Below are 17,028 nucleotides of genomic sequence, written 5' to 3'. Positions count from 1 at the left end.
ACCATTCATTCAAAACAACAATCCCAGATGGCTTTTGATGAAAAAAACATTAAAAAAATTATAGCACTGTGGAAGATACACAGGGAGCAAGGCAGGTGCCAAACAGCCCAGGACAGTCAAGCCTATGCCAGCACCCATTTGGTTTTTGATAAGAGTCACTTTGAGGCAGGTCTGTCTGGTAACAGGCTTGAAAACATCCACTGCCTTTTCTGTGAGAGCATCTGTCATTCAGACATTCTAAACGAATTTGGTTTTGGGCCACATCCCTCAGAATTACACAAGCCTCTCTAATTACTTCATGTAGATATCAGTGAATCCAGCCAACTACAATTTCTATTTAAGTTCCTTTAAAGAGACAAATCGTCCTCAGCTCTGAGAATTAATTTCCCTGGAGACAAGGACATAACCTTGGGATTTGTCACTCAGAACACTTCTGTTCCTCCTCTTCCCATTTCCTATCTGCCTCCTTGAACCTTTTTTTTGTTTTACTGAGCAGAGGTGGTTGGTTCCATCCCCTTTATTTGGGTTCCCCACAGGACCTACAGACCTGGTGCAGAGACAGCCAGCTCTTCCCACAAGATTTGTATAACTGGGTCTATTTTGAAGTTTGATTTCACGACAGAAGAACTGCAGTGGTAATTCAGGAAACGAAGGCAGGTGTGAAGCAAGAAGAGAATGAGAAACCTCAGCCCCACTTGAGGAAACACATCTGAGTGCTCGTGAAGTGAGCTGGAACAATGGTTCTGGAGAGTCTTTCCCCATCCCATCACAGAGATTTGTTTCCTCATGTTCCTGCTGCTCCCACCTCTGGAAGACCCTTTCCTAGAGACAGCAGAAAAGTTTATGGACTATGATTCATTCAGTAGCTGCTACTATTAAGGCTCTTAGCAGAGATACCAATTACAGCTGAGAATCCACTTTGCATAAAACACTTCATCATTTTTAAGGAGGATATGGGAGGCAGGGAGAAACTCAGTCATGGTAAATATAACTTGGATTAAGTCCATCTGACATTCAAAGATGACTGTGCACAAACAGACTCCATTTTCTCTCTCCAGGAACACTTCAGAGGAGGTTGGTGTTAAAAAGGGGAGATCAGAGTTTAACCACCCTGTCTCAACAGCTTCCCTTCTCCCCTTCCCCAAATCAATGAAGCTTGAAGGCGGAAGGGGAGGAAAAAAACCCAGGTCGTGTTGATTATTTTCCATGTGAATTTATGGTATCAAAAGGAAGCTCAGCCTGCTGTCAGAGTAGGATCATTCAGGCTGGAGACACAAATGGAAACGCCCTGGCTTTAATCTCCAGTGGTATTTCTAGAGAAACCTTCCCACCAGAGGCATGCTGCTGAGTGACAAGGAGCATTTTTATCTGTGCTCTGCTAACTTCACAGGCAGCTTCTCCGCTCATCTCAGCAAAGCCTGAGAATTAGAAGTGCCCAAGAGAAAACCTGGCTCCCTCTAGCTCGGGCACGGTGGGGTCTGTGATCAGCCCCTGGAACACCCAGGGATGGCACCCCCCACCCTCACCCCAGCATCCAACACGTAAATATGAAGTAAACCAGATCTTCAGGCTGTAGCTTCTGGATCAGGAATGGACACTCAGAGCTCCTGGGACCAGTGGAGGCTGAGGAGCTGAGCAAGGACCTGGAGCAGCTCGGTGCCCAGGGAAGGCTGAGGGAGCTGGGGCTGCTCAGCCTGGAGAGGAGCCTCAGCTGAGAGGGGCCTCAGCCCTGGGTGTTCCTCAGTGTCCCTGTCTGTCCCTGTGTCCCCCTGTCCGTCCCTGTGTCCCCCTGTCCGTCCCTGTGTGCAGAGGTCAGAGCAGGCCCAGCTCTGCCCCAGGCCCAGCGATGGCCCCAGAGCCCCGGGCAGGGCCTGAGCCCAGCAATTCCCCTCACAGGAGGCAGAACTGCTGCCCTGGGCAGTGCCAGCCCTGAGCAGAGCCCAGAGGGGCTGTGGGGTCTCGTTCCAGAGCAGGTTGGACACACTGCTGTGCCCTGAGCTCGGGGATGGCCCTGCTGGAGCAGGGAGGTGGCACCAGGGACCCTCTGTGGCCCTTCCAGCCTGGCCCATCCTGTGAAACTGCTGCCCCCAGACTTATCTCTTGAAACAGACCAAAAAAAACCCCAAAATAGATGGGGCTAGGAAAAAAAAAAAAAAAAAGCGAACCTGAGATGGCATAGAGAATACTCCAGTTACTGAAAAAATATATTTTAAATAAAACTCCAGTCTCTTAGCTAAGAGCTTCCAACCTGTTTAACAGGCAGCAACTGTTCCTCTGTTTCCTTGGGTCACTGCTTCCAAACAATAGCTTTGGGACAATTCATCCCTGCTTTGTCAACAAAGCTGCTGGGCACCAGGAGCCCAAGCACACCAGCTCAGGAGCACAAGCCATCAGGTGGCTTTTAAGCTCTTCAGAGGTCATCTAGCTCTAAATAAAACCAAGCAGGCTCAGACACAGTCTCACTCCACCAAAGGCAGGCAGGTATTTCTATCTGAACACACTTTTTTGGCTTCATTCCCTCCTACAAAGCACATCAGACACTCGTGGTAAGATCTTGAAAAGCAAAGCTGTTACTTCTGTAAAATGAGTAAATCTAAAGCCACCAATTTAGCTTTCAACGTGACAGCTCAAGCTGAGGGGAAATATAGAGGTAGAACAAACAGCACAGCTGTGTCAGGTTTGCACACAAGGCACTCTTTTGATTAGCAAAATACCATTTACTTAAAAAACAAAATCCCAGACACATGTCTGAAGTAGTTGGGGAGAGTTTTACTGCTCACAGTTGTTGAAACCATCCCTAGAACTCCTGTGCCCAAAACCAGAGATAAAAAGCTCTTTTACTTGTTAAATTGAACTCATCTCGCAGGTAACAGCTGGAATGTGCAGATATAGCCTGAAAGATCAGTTACCCCATTCCTAAGGACAGATTATGTGAAATAAACCAGCAAAGATGGCCCTGGAGAAGAGCTGGGACCTGGGACACAGAGAAGGCAGGAGCAGGACACAACTCCCCTCTGCTTAGTGACCCTGCCAGGGGCTGGGCATCACCACACTGCTGGTGAGGAGAGGCATAAAAGAAGGCTGGGCAAGGGACACAGACTGCTCAGCAATGCCCTGACTGGATTATATTCCCTGGGTGCTTGAGAGCTGCTACAGGAAAAAAAAAAAAGTCAGGTATGAACAGAATTTTGGAGCAAGACTGTGAGCTAGGGAAGGATGGGCTTTAAACCTGGGTGCTTGAGAGCTGCTACAGGAAAAAAAAAAAAAGAGTCAGGTATGAACAGCATTTTGGAGCAAGACTGTGAGCTAGGAAAGGATGGGCTTTAATTGGGGAAGCATCAAGAAAAGCCTGTCCTTTTAAAGCAAAGCCTCTCTCACTTGACACTAAAAAAGTGGTGAGTTCCAACAGCCCTCTGCATTTTTAGTTCCTGTGCTCCTTGCTGTACCTGTGCTGGGAAAAAATCTCCAAGTTTGCTCCACAAACCTAGCAAAGAAAGAAAAATTTATACACATAGTAAATTCATCCTAAAACAGGTGAAGAAGTAGAGCAGCCTTATTCTTACACCTTACTCTACCTTATATGTATAGAAAGCATTAATTCTTGTATTTTCATTGAGAAATATTAGCTCAAGATTTAATTCTGAAATGCTTTCTCTAGCTGTTTTTCTTCCCACCCAAAGGCAAGTGCATGTTCTGACAACTCTGCAAGAACACTTAGCTCCTACAACCCAGCACAGACAATAAAATCAATCACTCTTCTCCCAGTCCAACCAAGTAGGTGAAATCTGTTTAAATGAATGGGAAAACAATAGTAGGAAGTCAGCAGCAGGGGCAGAAAATTGGAACTACTGACTTTTGAGCCCTTCATTCTGCTAATTCTTTGTTTAGATGACATTTCTAAGTTTCCTGTCTGCTGGCAGATGAGAACATGATGTGCAGGGAGCAGCTCAGGACAGCTCTGGCAGAGCCAGGCTGTGATCCCAGGATGAGCAGCAGGAGCCAACAGACCTGAGTTTGTTCTGCTCACTGTAATTCCTGTTCCACTCAATTAAACCTTTCTTCTTCACCTCATTCATTCTGCACAGCAGCACCTGGCAACATCTGCCCACCTTTCCTCGAGCACGTGGCAATCTACAGATGGGAAAATGCAAATATCTGAAGCTAAACTAGCAGAGCTCCAAGTTCTACCTGAAGGAATGGCTGGGGTTGTGTTGGGGGGATTTTAGGTTGGGTATTAGGAAAAGGTTCTTTGCCCAGAGGGTCGTGGGGCACTGACCAAAGCTGCCAGAGCTCCAGGAGAGTTTGGACAACACTCCCAGGGATGCACAGGATGGGATTGTTGAGGTGTCTGTGCAGGGCCAGGAGCTGGGTCAATGATCCTTGTGGGTCCCTTCCAGCTCAGAACATTCTGTGATTCTGATTCTTTGAAGGTCTCTACAAGGAAAGCAGCAGGAAAGTGGCTTTAGGAAAACAAACTGGATGCGCTCTGCAAGAGCCCAGCTTGGTTCAGTACCAGGGCTGTGCCTGGAGAGCAGTTTGTGAACAGTCCTGATGGTTTGGGGAATTGGGACACAAACTTTGAAGCGTGTGCAGAGTAAGATAAGTGATCCTGCTAATCGCAGTTTCACACCGAAAATAAACACTGAATACACAAACACCAAAGCTTGGCCCCGAGTGTGAACTGGAGATGCAAATACAGATTCAAAGCCGGACCAAGAAGCCGATACTTGTAAATACCAAGGAGTTATTAACACATTTTATAAGATTAACACCTCCACAACAGCAGATAAATTACATGCCTAATTAAGCAATCGGCCATTCCTCATTTACACACAATGGAACATTAACACACACACACTGCACAACCTGGGCTTTACTGGACAAACTCTCAGGGCTTCAGAATTACATGGGAAACTGGTTAATCCTCAATTACTTTGAGCAAACTCAGATATGAGAAGGACCAGACAGGGAGGTAGAGGGGCTGATGGAGTTTTAAACCAGTTTATCTGGACTGCAAGCAGGTGAAGACTGCAATTTCTCAAATGCTTTATGACTGACTTCTCACTCCCAACATCACAGCAGTTTTCAAAGCAAACAGGATTTTTTTCTGACCTGCTGGCTCTCCACACTCACAAACCCAGGAGTGAAATGTAGGAATATGTTTCCTTGCCAGCCAGCTCCTCCCTCTTAATTCCAGTTCCAAGAACATAATGAAACCAAGAGAGGAAGTGTCTGAAACAAGGAGGAGTACTGAGAACAAGAAAACAAGGTTAGGCCAGGAGGACTGTCATTAATTATATAATCCAGCCTTTGGGTAACTGGACATTTAGGGAGAACCTTGGAGGCTCCAGCCTGAGCACATTATGTCATCTGGCCTGCTGGTTACTTAGCAGGTACAGGATCTGCATAGGGACAGAAAAACAAACCCATTTATTTCTAGGACAAAACACCTTCAATCCTCACAGCAGCTGCTGAAAAAAAAGGGCACAAAAATTCATACATTCTGCTCCCACTTAGATTGATTCCAGTTCTCCTTTTTCCTCCCTTCTGCCTGCTCTGTGGTTCTATTATGCTGTCCTGCAGAACACCTTTTTGTCAACCACGTGCCAAATTTTGTGGCTTTATTCTTCCAGTGCATATCAAGCTTGTTCTCTCAGGAGTATACTCAGTAATTGTATTGCTGCAGTATGCCAAAAGTGCAACTATTTTAGGTGACACTGAAGGATGGAAGACAGGAAGCGGTACATCACTTTTCTTTTTCCTTCAAAATAAAATGTTAGGCTCAAACACATTCCAAAGGCAATCAGGAGGAGGAGGAAAGTACAATCTCAAATACTCAAAGGTGGAGTCTTGCCAGCAAGCATTTTATTTCCTTTTAGGCAGTGAAGCAGGTGTCAAAATGAAGGATGGAAGAGAAATGTATTTTTAATAAAGTGAGCAAATTACACTTTGCTTCATCAAAACAGGAAAAAAGTGTCATGAAGAAAAAATGCTCAAGTAAGGGGACTGGTATTTAAAGGGATCCAGCCCTTTGCTGGACTGTAAGAGCCATTGTACTCCTGAGTGGGAGCAGCATTTTCTGGAGAACAGACACAATGGGGAAGAGCATTAAACATATATGGCTGCTTCCCAAACCAAGCAGATTGTTCAGATACTTGAATGCCATCAACTGACTGGAACCTTCCTGTCCCAGAGCCTTCAACTTAAGAGATTCTGGTTCCTGCAGCTCTCCAGCACTTCCACCCTTCATGATCCGCTTAGTCCTGAACATTTCTCCTTTTCCCAATGGGACACCTGCCAGCTCAGGGTCCTCAACCTCCTGCTACATTCCCTTCCCACACACAAACAAAAATCCTGATCTGCAGCAGACACTGAACAAAATTCAAAGCTGGACTGGGATTTCTAATAATCTACCTGCACACAACCAAAGAGCTGTGGAAAAAAAGAGCTGTACGATAGTCATTCCAACAGAATCCAGTTCACATCCAGAAATCACAAAACACTAAGGCTCTGCTGCTGCCTTGCACTGCTGAACACCTTGAAACAAGATCTGGGAAGAATTATTTTAGCATCAGAAAGCAGCAGGTTTTATTTGGAGAAGCTGCTTTCTGGTTTAAGTCCCAGCTGCGCTTGCTCAGCACAAAAATCAGAGATTGGTACAAAAGAGCATGAACAAATATAACATCTGGGGAATCAAGAAAAAATGGGGAGAGAGTGATATGTAAAGAAAACAACTCCATATTCATAAGGCTTCCCTCAAAAGCACACAGGCCAATCCATACCTACTGCAGAGAGATTTCTCCAAATCAGTAAGAGAAACTCCTATCCCACACAAGGGATTAAAATATATTGTACTCTTCCAGAATATCAGTAAGTCTGCAGTGACCAGCTCAGGTTCTCCTATTTAAATTCCAATCCAAGAAGACAAGAATTTCTGTACAAGCTTCTACAACTCAGTCCTGGTTTTTATTTGCATGTAAGTGTGTTACCTACAAGCAAGTACAACTCTTCTGCATTGCCTGTCTTCCAAGTCAAGTCCCTGGTTTGGTACAATTTCCAAGAAATATCTGTATGGATGCCCGCTAAAAAAAACAACTGGTACAGACTCAAGAGCTGCAACTTGCAGGTTTACCACTGGTTTTTGGTCCAGATATAACCTGTTATAATGCAGCAGCCCCATTCAGATTTCAGTGCAGCTGGGTCACGTTTCATTTAGAATGACACAGAATCCAAGCAAGGCTCAAAGACTTCCCCTTTATCAGAAAACAAGGTCACATTTACATTACTAATGTTTTAGGGGGCACACAGTGGTCTGCAGAGGGACAGTTGGGAAGCCAGGTGATCTGCTTTAGGATATAATTAAATAAACACTAAGGAATCATGACCTGAAATCCTGTCAGCAGTAATACTGGCCTGCATGTTTTAACACAGCATTTTGAAGGCTCTTCTATTACATGCTAATCTTTCTGGCTTCTCTGAATTAAAGTAAATACATTTCATTTGGAAACATCCTTCAGAAAAAACAAACAGAAAAGCAAACATCCAAACACACACAATTCAGTGAGTTGCACTGACCAACTACATCTTGTGTGTGTGTCTCCCATGATTACTACTGAACTACTCAGACATTTCAGTGTAAAGAAGATTTACTACTAAAATACTCAGGCATTTCAGCATAAGGAAGATTTTGCAGATTGTGGCAAGGCTGTGGTTAATTTTTTGGCAGACCAAGTTTTCCATTTCGAGAGCAGCTGGCTCTGTACAGGAATACCTAGACATCACTTCAGGGCTTGTGCTTGGACAGAAGACAAGAAAAACAGATGATTCCCCACTTCTTCCTTCATTGCAAGACTATTCTTTCCTCACCACCTCCACCATTTGAACTACATGCCTAAAAAATACACCAGCACACTTCAAAATACAAGCTGAACAACGTCCACAGTTCCCAGTCCAGGCTGGTGGCATTGCTTCAGCTCTGTTTACAGTGTGATTCAGTCATTTTCACAGCAATGAACTATGATGGCATGAAGGAAGCATCTGTGTCACCAAGGACTGAACAAAGGAGGACAGTTAAAGTTCAGAAGGAACAATGCAAAACTTTCCTACAAAGCCAGACTTTAATATTTCCCTACTTACTCAGGCAAAAAAATCTCCACTCCGCTGATATTTTGAGAGAAATGATGCACTAGGGACACTTAGAAAGAAATATTTACATACATGCACACCATGTATAATCAGTTATTTGTGGCACAAACATCAATAGACTCTGTCTGTACAGCTCTGCCTGCCCATCTGACTGCTGTGACTGCAGAATAATTTCTCAGGTGCCCTCAAAGGGCTATTGTTGAGCCAAAGTTAGTCATGGCACTGCTTGGCACCCAAATCCACGTTGGTCATTACGTAAGGTGGCAGCAATACCACTTGGAAGGGTTGTTTACCAGTGGCATTGCACAATGTGAACTGGAACAGGCTCCAGACGTGGCTGCAGGTGGGGATGGAAATGCAGTTACTGCTGAAATGAGCTCAGTTTGTCAGAGCATGCTGCCAATAATGCCAAGGTTGTGGGGTTGGACTCCATGATCCTTGTGGGTCCCTTCCAACAGAGAATATTCTGTCATTTTGTAATTCTGTAAATCTGTAACTACCCAGACCAGAGCTGAGCTATGGCTCCTAGACGTTAATTTAGGAAGTGATGGCTACCAGCTCAATCACATACAGGAATTAATATTTTGGACAAAATCATTGCAACCTTCCTGCTCTTAGCAAAGGGAGTATGTTTGGGTTTAAATTAGACCTAAGGGTTGTGATGAGGAATGGACAGAGTGATGCTCACACCTGTGACCTGGCACAGTTGTGAAATCGATTCCTGCCCAGATTAATGAGCACAAACCATGCATTTTAGGTGATTTTGAGTCTACAGAGAAAAATCTTTTCCAAACTAAGCGCCCCTCAGACACCTCCTCATTCACTTGTTAAGGCAAATAACTTGATTTTAGTCTTCAGGTTTCTGAAAAGAAGGAACAAAACAGTCTTTCATGGTCCCCTCATTTTTCTTTTGGTCAGGAATCGATTTCACAGCTGTGCCCAGTTACAAGTGTGAGCATCAGTTTGCTATTCACCATCACAACCCTTAGGTCTAATTTAAAACCAAATAAACTCCCTTTGCTAAGAGCAGGAAGGTTGGAGTGTGTCAGCTTTGGTTAAGACTGAACAATTTGATTTAAAAGAAAACCTTCAGGAACTAAAGCAAAGACCTGCCTGTGTCCCAAAACAATAAAAGTGATCCATAGGTCTGAATCAGCACACCCACACTAAAATACCATATATCACAGACATGCCAAAGAACAGCTGACAGTGGGAGCCTGTGCAGATGGAATAAAGTTTTTGCCTTTTACTGTAGGTCAGCATTTAAATCTAAATCCTTTCTAAGCCTGGCTCCTTTCCCATGACCTCCAAAATCTGGGTACAGCACATTGTTACTTTGTACAGGTTATCACATTGTGAAAAAAAAACCAACCAAACCCCAAAACCAAACAAGGAACAATAAAAAACCCTAATGAAAGCACCACAATGATTAACTGTGGGAAATAAATTCTGAATTTCTCAATTAAACATAAAAATAAGGATTCACAGATATTCGCCCCTCTGTGTGAAACACCTGGGCACAACTGTGAATTACCCAAGATTAGAACAAAAACTTGATTTCAGAGTGGTCTATTTTAATTCTTCTCTGTGTAACCAACTAAAGTGAGCAAGATGGTTCAGAAGTTTCAGTATCTTACAAACCCATCAGTAACTCTTCCATGCGGATAGGCAGGTGCAAAGAAAGCCACCAGAGTCAAGAGAATTTGCAGCAATGCTTCTCCTCACCTTGTCCTCCTCCACTACAGGGGAGTCACTTCATTCTTACAGCTGTAATTCTCATTTTTATTTGTGTCATTCTCAACACCTGAGCAGTTTGGAGTCCCAGCACCAGCTCAGCCTCCTGCTAACAGGATCACACAACATGTGGGATCCCTTCTGGCTGGCTCTCAATCCCCACTCAAGATGACCCAGGCTTAAAGTTTAATCTAATTATGATTTGAACCATCCTCAGAGGCTGCCAATGTGCAGGTGACACCAGATCTTAAAGGCTCCAAGGGGAAATACCCTTTCAGCTCCAGTGAGAGAACTCAAAAACCCCATCAAACACATCAAAAACTGCTTTGCTGACACAAGTTCTAAAAACCAGGACATGGGTAAGAAGGGAAAAATCTGTCTCTGTCTTTCAGCCAAATGGGTGTTAAAAAAATAGGAAAGAACCAGGCCTGCAGGAAATACAAACTGATTTAGTAGTTCTGTAGGAGGGCTGGGTTCTTGTGACATGCACTGAACAGACCTGTACTGAAGGCTTCAATCTGGAAGCTGAAAACTTGGTTCTGTACCAACATCACAGCAGGACTGGGGGGATTAGTCTGAATTAAATGCTTTGAAAAATGAAAAGCATGAGGTAAATACTGAATATTATTAAAACCCTAAAGATACTTGACACAGAATAATTATTATTCATGTGAGATTACTATGAAAATATTGGTTTATTTATGAATTAAATGAAGTGTGTATTAGGAAAGGGAACCACTGATAAGCCAAAAAAACAGAAGTCCTACAGAAAAAAAAATTGTACAAAAAAGTACAAGTAACAAACCAAGCTACTTCCATATCAGACTGAGTGATGGAGACAATGTCCAAGAAAGATTCTTAAGCAATTTTGGTTCTTCAATCTAGTTAAGTTTAATACAGAGCAAAGAGATTTAGTCCCATGGAAGTAAATTATTTCTTTGACTTTTAGTTGGTGAAGAACAGGGACATTTTTGGTCCTGGGCTGTTTTAATCACTTGTCATTTGTGTCTCCATCATCTCCAGATGAGGTTTGGGCAACTTCTCCTAGAGCTATTTTGTGTGGAAACAGCTCAAAGCCAAAACTTGCAGCTGCTCTACAATGCCCCTGTCTACACCTGGTGCCAGCTCTCAACATCCTGCCACCCGAAAACACCAAAAATAAAGCTCTAAGAGAGGGAAGAATACAAAACCAACAAAACCTTGCCTTCCCAAATGTCCTTGGCAGAGCAGCTAAGGCCAGAACTCCTTCAGATGCAATGTGAAATGTGTGGCCTCCAGAAGAGCACAACACCTTTCCACATGGAATTCTGCACTCTAGAAGATATGCATTTCTAAAAGTTTCTTAACAATCCAAACCCCTGGTCACACACAGGCATGTAAAAGGCAGGGTACCAAACTGGACCTGCCAAAGGGAGCATCCTGCTGAAATCCCTGAGAGAAAATCCTTGAAATTTACAAGGTGAAAATGTCATTTCTTCATTCAGAAACTTACTCAAGGTGGTGACCTTTTTTCTCCAAAAGCCTTGTATTGCACCTTCTAGAGTTGTCAGGAAGTACCTGTGTGGTTTTTTTAACGTGTGCATCATACTTTACCTACAACAGTAAAATTTTCCAGCCTCAGCAGATTTTGTTCCGCTGCCTGCACTATGAACAAAACCCACAACAGCTAAAAAGGGCTCTAACCTTTGCAAACCTTTTGGTCCTGAACTCTGTTCATGCTTCTAAAGCAGGAAAGTGGTTTGCTGCACGTGACAATAGCTCCTCTGTACTATAGATAGGAAATTCCTGTTATCAATGGCAGCTTTTGAAAAATTCATCCTTGCAGAAAAGCTGAAGTTCAGTGAGCTTACGTTATTTGAGAAAGAGCTTTGAAGTGTCTATTTCTAATCCTCCACTCTGAATGACAAAGAAGTTATTTGCAATTGTGAATCTTTAAAATGCAGATCTGAACTGATGTCTCTGTTTTTGTAACTCATTAACACAAACCCTGCTATTCAGCTTTTACTGAACATCTTTTTTCCATTCCAAAGTGAAGCACTAGTGCTGTCTCTTAAGATGATTATGCTCTTGGTGAGCCAGTGTTTCCACATGCATATTCTGAGACCCAACAGAAATTACATTTTCAAAGACATCAGAAATAACATTTTCTTTATCTGCTATTACAAAGTGACAGCCACAGCCCAGGATCTCTTATTGTTCATGTATTTTACAAGTCTGAAAATGGATGGCAATAGGATTCGCAGCTGGCAGAATGTCTCCAAAGAAGAGTTTTTCTATCAAATTTTACACAAAAGCAGAAATGAGGCTCTGGGCCCCGGATCCCACATGATCCAGCAGATGCTGTTTCCAGCTTCAGCAAGTTTTCATTCAGAAGCAACTGCCTCCATGTTCAACAATGCCCCATGGATCACACAAGATCCTGTTAGCCTGTATAAATGAGAGGCCTGGTTTAGAATTACAGCAAAAATATAATAAAACACTGCACTATCACAATTTCCTATCTCAAAGGGGTGCACATGTAGAGGTCACGATGATCCTACCTGGAAAGGACTGTAGTTAACTGCACATTCCCAAAAATGTATGAATTTTTATTGTACTATTAATGTTGTAGTAAAACCTGTATTAGAAAACTCATCTGTGCATCTTCCCCTTGACATCTCTGAAGTTAGAAAGATGCAAATTATTGGTTCAAGAACAGCTTGAAAGAGAAAATGAACCTGCAGCTTCTATTTTGGCTCCAGTGAAGTCAGAGGGATCTTTTTCACTTCTGCTTTGGTACCTGACACTGCTTCCAATGGCCCAGGGGATGAAGGAGCCACACGGAAAGGCCAATCCTATAACTCGCACCTGCTCAAAATGGCAAAACCAGAGGTGGAGGCGTCGATGTTGGCTCCCAGCCATCAGACACGTGGCACAGCTTTGGCACATGGAGCCTGGCTGCAAAGAGTGACCCCTTAAAGATGCTCTGGGAGCTCCACCCTAAGCAGTGACCCCTCAAGCCACTGTGGGAGCCCCACTGTGATCTCCTAAAGCTGCTGTGGGGACCCCACCATAAGAAATTACCCTCTGAAGCTGCTGTGGAACCCCACTGTAAGGATTGATGCCCTAAAGCTGCCATGGGAGCTGCACCATGACCTTCTAAAGGTGCTGCAGGAGCCCCACCACAAACAGTGACCCCTCTCACAAAAAGTGAGACCCCAGACCCCTGCGGGAGGAGCAGCAGCCCAGCACCTCCACCCCAACACCCGCATCCATCACCCCGCAGGTCCTGCTGCTCCTTGTGTCCTGCCCAGGCAACCCAAACTGCACACACCCCCTTGGGCTGGATGGAACCGCATTATGGAGCTGGGCACAGCCTCCCCAATCCCTTCCCTGCGCACAGTCCGTCCATCCATCCATCCATCCATCCATCCATCCATCCATCCATCCATCCATCCATCCATCCCCCCGCCCATCCCACGCGCACCCGAGGGCGGGGAGCGGCGCGGGGCGGCGGCGGGCGGTCCCCGCGGGGCGGGCGGGCTCTGTCGCGACTCTCGGCGACACTCACCTCCTGAAGTCAAAGGGCATGGTGCTGGCGGTGGTGGTGGCGGGCGGGCTGCGGGCGCCGCCGCCCCCGGCCCCGGCTGTGGCCTCGCTGCCGGCGGCTGCAGGGCCAGGAAGTGACGGCCCCGGCCCCGGCCCCGGCGCCGCGCAGCCCCAGCCCATTGGGCGGCCGGGCCGGCCGGGGCTTCCGCCGCCGGGTTACGGATCGGCGGCACCGCGCTCAGGGATCCGGGATCCGGGATGTGGGGTGAGGGATGCGGGGTGAGGGATGCGGGATGCGGGCGGCCCCAAGCCCCGCGGGGCTCCCGCACTTGGCAGGGTCCGCTCGGCGCTCGCCGTGCTCCGCTCGGCCCCGCGGCTCTCACGGCGCTGGCAGCACGGAATTACGGAGTTATTTCGGTTGGAAGAGAGATCTAGGATCATCGAGTCCCAGCTGTGCCCCATCCCCACCTTGTCCCCAGCCCAGAGCACCCAGTCACCTCCTCCAGCCCTTCCTGGGACACTCCAGGGATGGGCTCTCCAAACCTCCTTGGGCAGTTCCAGTGCCTGTGCACACTTTCCATGGGGAAATTCCTGCTGTGCCCTCCCTGAGCCTGCCCTGGCCCAGCCTGAGGCCGTTCCCTCTTGTCATGGTAGCCCCCATGGCTGTCCGCTCCTGTCAGGAGCTGTGCAGAGCCACAAGGTCCCTCTGAGCCTCCTTTTCTCCAGGCTGAGCCCTTTTCCAGCTCCCTCAGCCTCTCCTGGGGCTCCAGACTGGAGTGTGGAGGTGTTTCAGGTTTTATCCAGCATCTTTGGCACTCAGCATCACAGGAATACCAGCGTGTGTCAGGGGCTGTGTCTGCAGACAGGGCAAGGTCCCTCCAGGTGCCTGCAAAGGAAGGAAAAGCACCCACTCCTCCATCCCTGGGCACCCTTTAAGTTTAGCTTAAATATTAGGAAGAAATTGTTCCCTGTGAGGGTGTGAGGCCCTGGCACAGGGTGCCCAGAGCAGCTGTGGCTGCCCCTGGATCCCTGGCAGTGCCCAAGGCCAGGCTGGACAGGGCTGGGAGCAGCCTGGGACAGTGGGAGGTGTCCCTGCCATGGCAGGGGTGGCACTGGATGATCTTCAAGCTCCCTTCCAACCCAAACCATTCCATGATTGTATGATAAGCTCCTTTAAGGGCCAGCACAGCTCTTTCACCTGCTCTTGGAAATCTTTTTTACTGGTGCAATTTTACTGGAGACAAGGGATTAAAGTTAGAGAAAGCTCCCCATTCGTTAGATGAGGCATTTCCCCAATCTTTCCATTTTGCCTGCATGCCTTCTTCTGGCTGCATCCCTGGCAGGTTCAGTGCAGTGCATGAGGCTAATCCTGTCCTGTTCCATGCACCATCCCTGTTTCCATAATTGTGTCACCAGTTAACAATATCCCTCAGGGATGCTTTGCTGCAGGTAGTGTGGCTGCTGTGTTCTGTGTTCAGAATCGCTGTCACTCTCATGCAGTGCAGGTTACACTGCACTGCAGGAACAAAATACAACTATTCGTGCCTTTAAGTCTAAAAGCAGGGCAAGAGAAAGTGAAATGACAGCAGTCTGAGTATGCAGTATACTGCATTTCTAATTGATTCTGTACCTTTCTTCCTCCTTCTGCTGTCATCATTCCTTTACTTAGAGATGCATATCTATCCATTTTTTTTCCCCTTCACGCAGAAACTAGGCCCATACCTGGTTTAAAAAAAATTCAAATTGAAGCAAGCAGGGGAAAACTACTGAAGAGATAGAGCTGTTAATCGATACCATTTTCATTCAAAGAAAGAGATAATAATTCATGCTGGGAATATGAAAAACTGAACTGGAGGAATCCCAAGTATGAGATAACACAGCATTATCCCCCAGAAGCCCCCAGGGAATAGATGAAAATACCTAATTGGTTTTTGGGGGTATTTTTTTGATCTCAGACACCTAAATTATCCGACTGCATCGTGCGAGCACATTCAGCAGATTGGTAATAGACCAGCCATGAAATCCTGCTTGCACTTCACACTGTGCTCCAAAACTGAGCAGCCCAGTGAAATTAATGAGACAATTCTCATCTCTCATGAGGTCAAGCCATTGCACAGGCGTAGCCGGGGGGGAAAATGATCGTTGTGGAAAAAAACCAAAACAAACAGTGCCTGACGAGGTGGTTACACAACCGAGTGCTCCTGGCAAGGCCCCCACATCATTAGCTGTTATTAACTGTCTTGTGCAGAGGCATCAGCTCTCTCAGGAGCCAAGAGAGTGCTGAAGGGTTTACAAAAGCTCTTCAGTTGTACAGTAGATAAATCTGGAGGTGGCCTTGAAGAGTTCTCCTGCAGGCTCGAGTCTCAAGAACACAGCGCAGCGAGAGCTCGCCTTGTGGGGGTTTGATTTTATTTTCCACTAAAAGGTCAAACTGGAGAGAGCAATGGGCTCAGAGCAGCTTTGCAGCGGGGCCCAGCTCGCTCACATCCTTGCCAAGGGAAGAAGAAGTTAATGGCCTGAGATAAGACCCTCGTCACAATGTTGTTTATTACATAAGGCTTCCATCGGGCTGGAGATAAGAACAGGAATTTGTCCCCAGTCCAGCTGGGTGGGGCAGCTGAGCTCATGGTGTGTGTTAGAATGGGAACCAACAGCAAGGGGTTCATTTGAGGTGCTTGTCCCACCATCAGAACTGCCATGAGCGAACTGATACTGACAGCTGATGGAAAAGTTCACTCTCTTTCTCATGGGAGCAATAGACCAACCTTTTTCTGACAGCAGTAGACTTAAAACTGTAATTTCTCTTCAAATTTCATTGGGAATGTTCATTGAGCCAAACTGCTACTCTGAAACCAGTACACCAATAGTTTCAGACCTCTTTACCAACCAAGAAACCAAAGCAGGAGGATGAATTGACTCACCTAAGACTACAGAGTAAGATCAGCTTCAGTTCTAAATTAGCAAACAAATCCCTTCAGTCCTAATTCATGTTCGTAATTCTTCTTGCAAAAAAAAGAGCATTTTCCTCATTCCAGATCACTTTGTTGCAGATAAATCAGATCATGGATGAGTCTATCTGAGTTCCTGACTAATGTCTCACGACAACAAAACCAGTACCTCCTTCCTATGAAAAAACAGTGGCCAAAAGGTGCTTTATTTGAATCATCTTCTTGCTATCTATTTAATACATTTATTTTTGCAGGTAACATGATTAATGTAATGGGATATTCTTCATCTCCAGTCGATAATGTTGTTTTTAAGTTTTGACTTCACATTAATAAAATGAATTTATAGAGTTTATATTAATCCTTGATAATTCAGACTGAGGGGAGGTCTCCTGGAACTCCCTCCTGAGGGGCAGCTCTGATCTCTGCTCCCTGTGACACGGACACAACCCAGGGAAGGGCTGGACTGGGCCAGGGGAGGGTCAGGGTGGATTTTGGGAAAGGTTCTTCCCCCAGAGGGTGTTGGGCACTGCCCAGGCTCCCCAGGGATGGGCACAGCCCGAGGCTGCCAGAGCTCCAGGAGGGTTTGGACAGCGCTCCAGGGATGCCAGGGTGGGATTTTGGGGCTGTGTAGGGCCAGGAGCTGGGCTGGATCATCCTTCCAACTCAGCATATT

The 17,028-nt window shown here is 45.9% G+C and overlaps 1 protein-coding gene across 1 annotated transcript in view; it reads right to left on the bottom strand.

Moving 5' to 3' along the window:
- ERGIC1 (endoplasmic reticulum-golgi intermediate compartment 1) overlaps nucleotides 1–13,543 on the bottom strand; it is a 57,659-nt gene extending 44,116 nt beyond the window's left edge. The window contains exon 1 of the mRNA XM_041397558.1: nucleotides 13,430–13,543. Within this exon, the coding sequence (XP_041253492.1) occupies nucleotides 13,430–13,449 (20 nt within the window). The 5' untranslated portion in view covers nucleotides 13,450–13,543. The remainder of the gene's footprint in view (nucleotides 1–13,429) is intronic.
- Between the last annotated feature and the right edge of the window lie 3,485 nt (nucleotides 13,544–17,028).

This window comes from Onychostruthus taczanowskii, unplaced genomic scaffold, assembly GCF_017590055.1.
Source record: "Onychostruthus taczanowskii isolate IOZ18803 unplaced genomic scaffold, ASM1759005v1 scaffold14, whole genome shotgun sequence".
In the NCBI taxonomy this organism is placed as follows: Eukaryota; Metazoa; Chordata; class Aves; order Passeriformes; family Passeridae; genus Onychostruthus; species Onychostruthus taczanowskii.
Note: the sequence above shows the minus strand (reverse complement) of the source record. Positions and strands in the feature narration are given on the sequence as shown.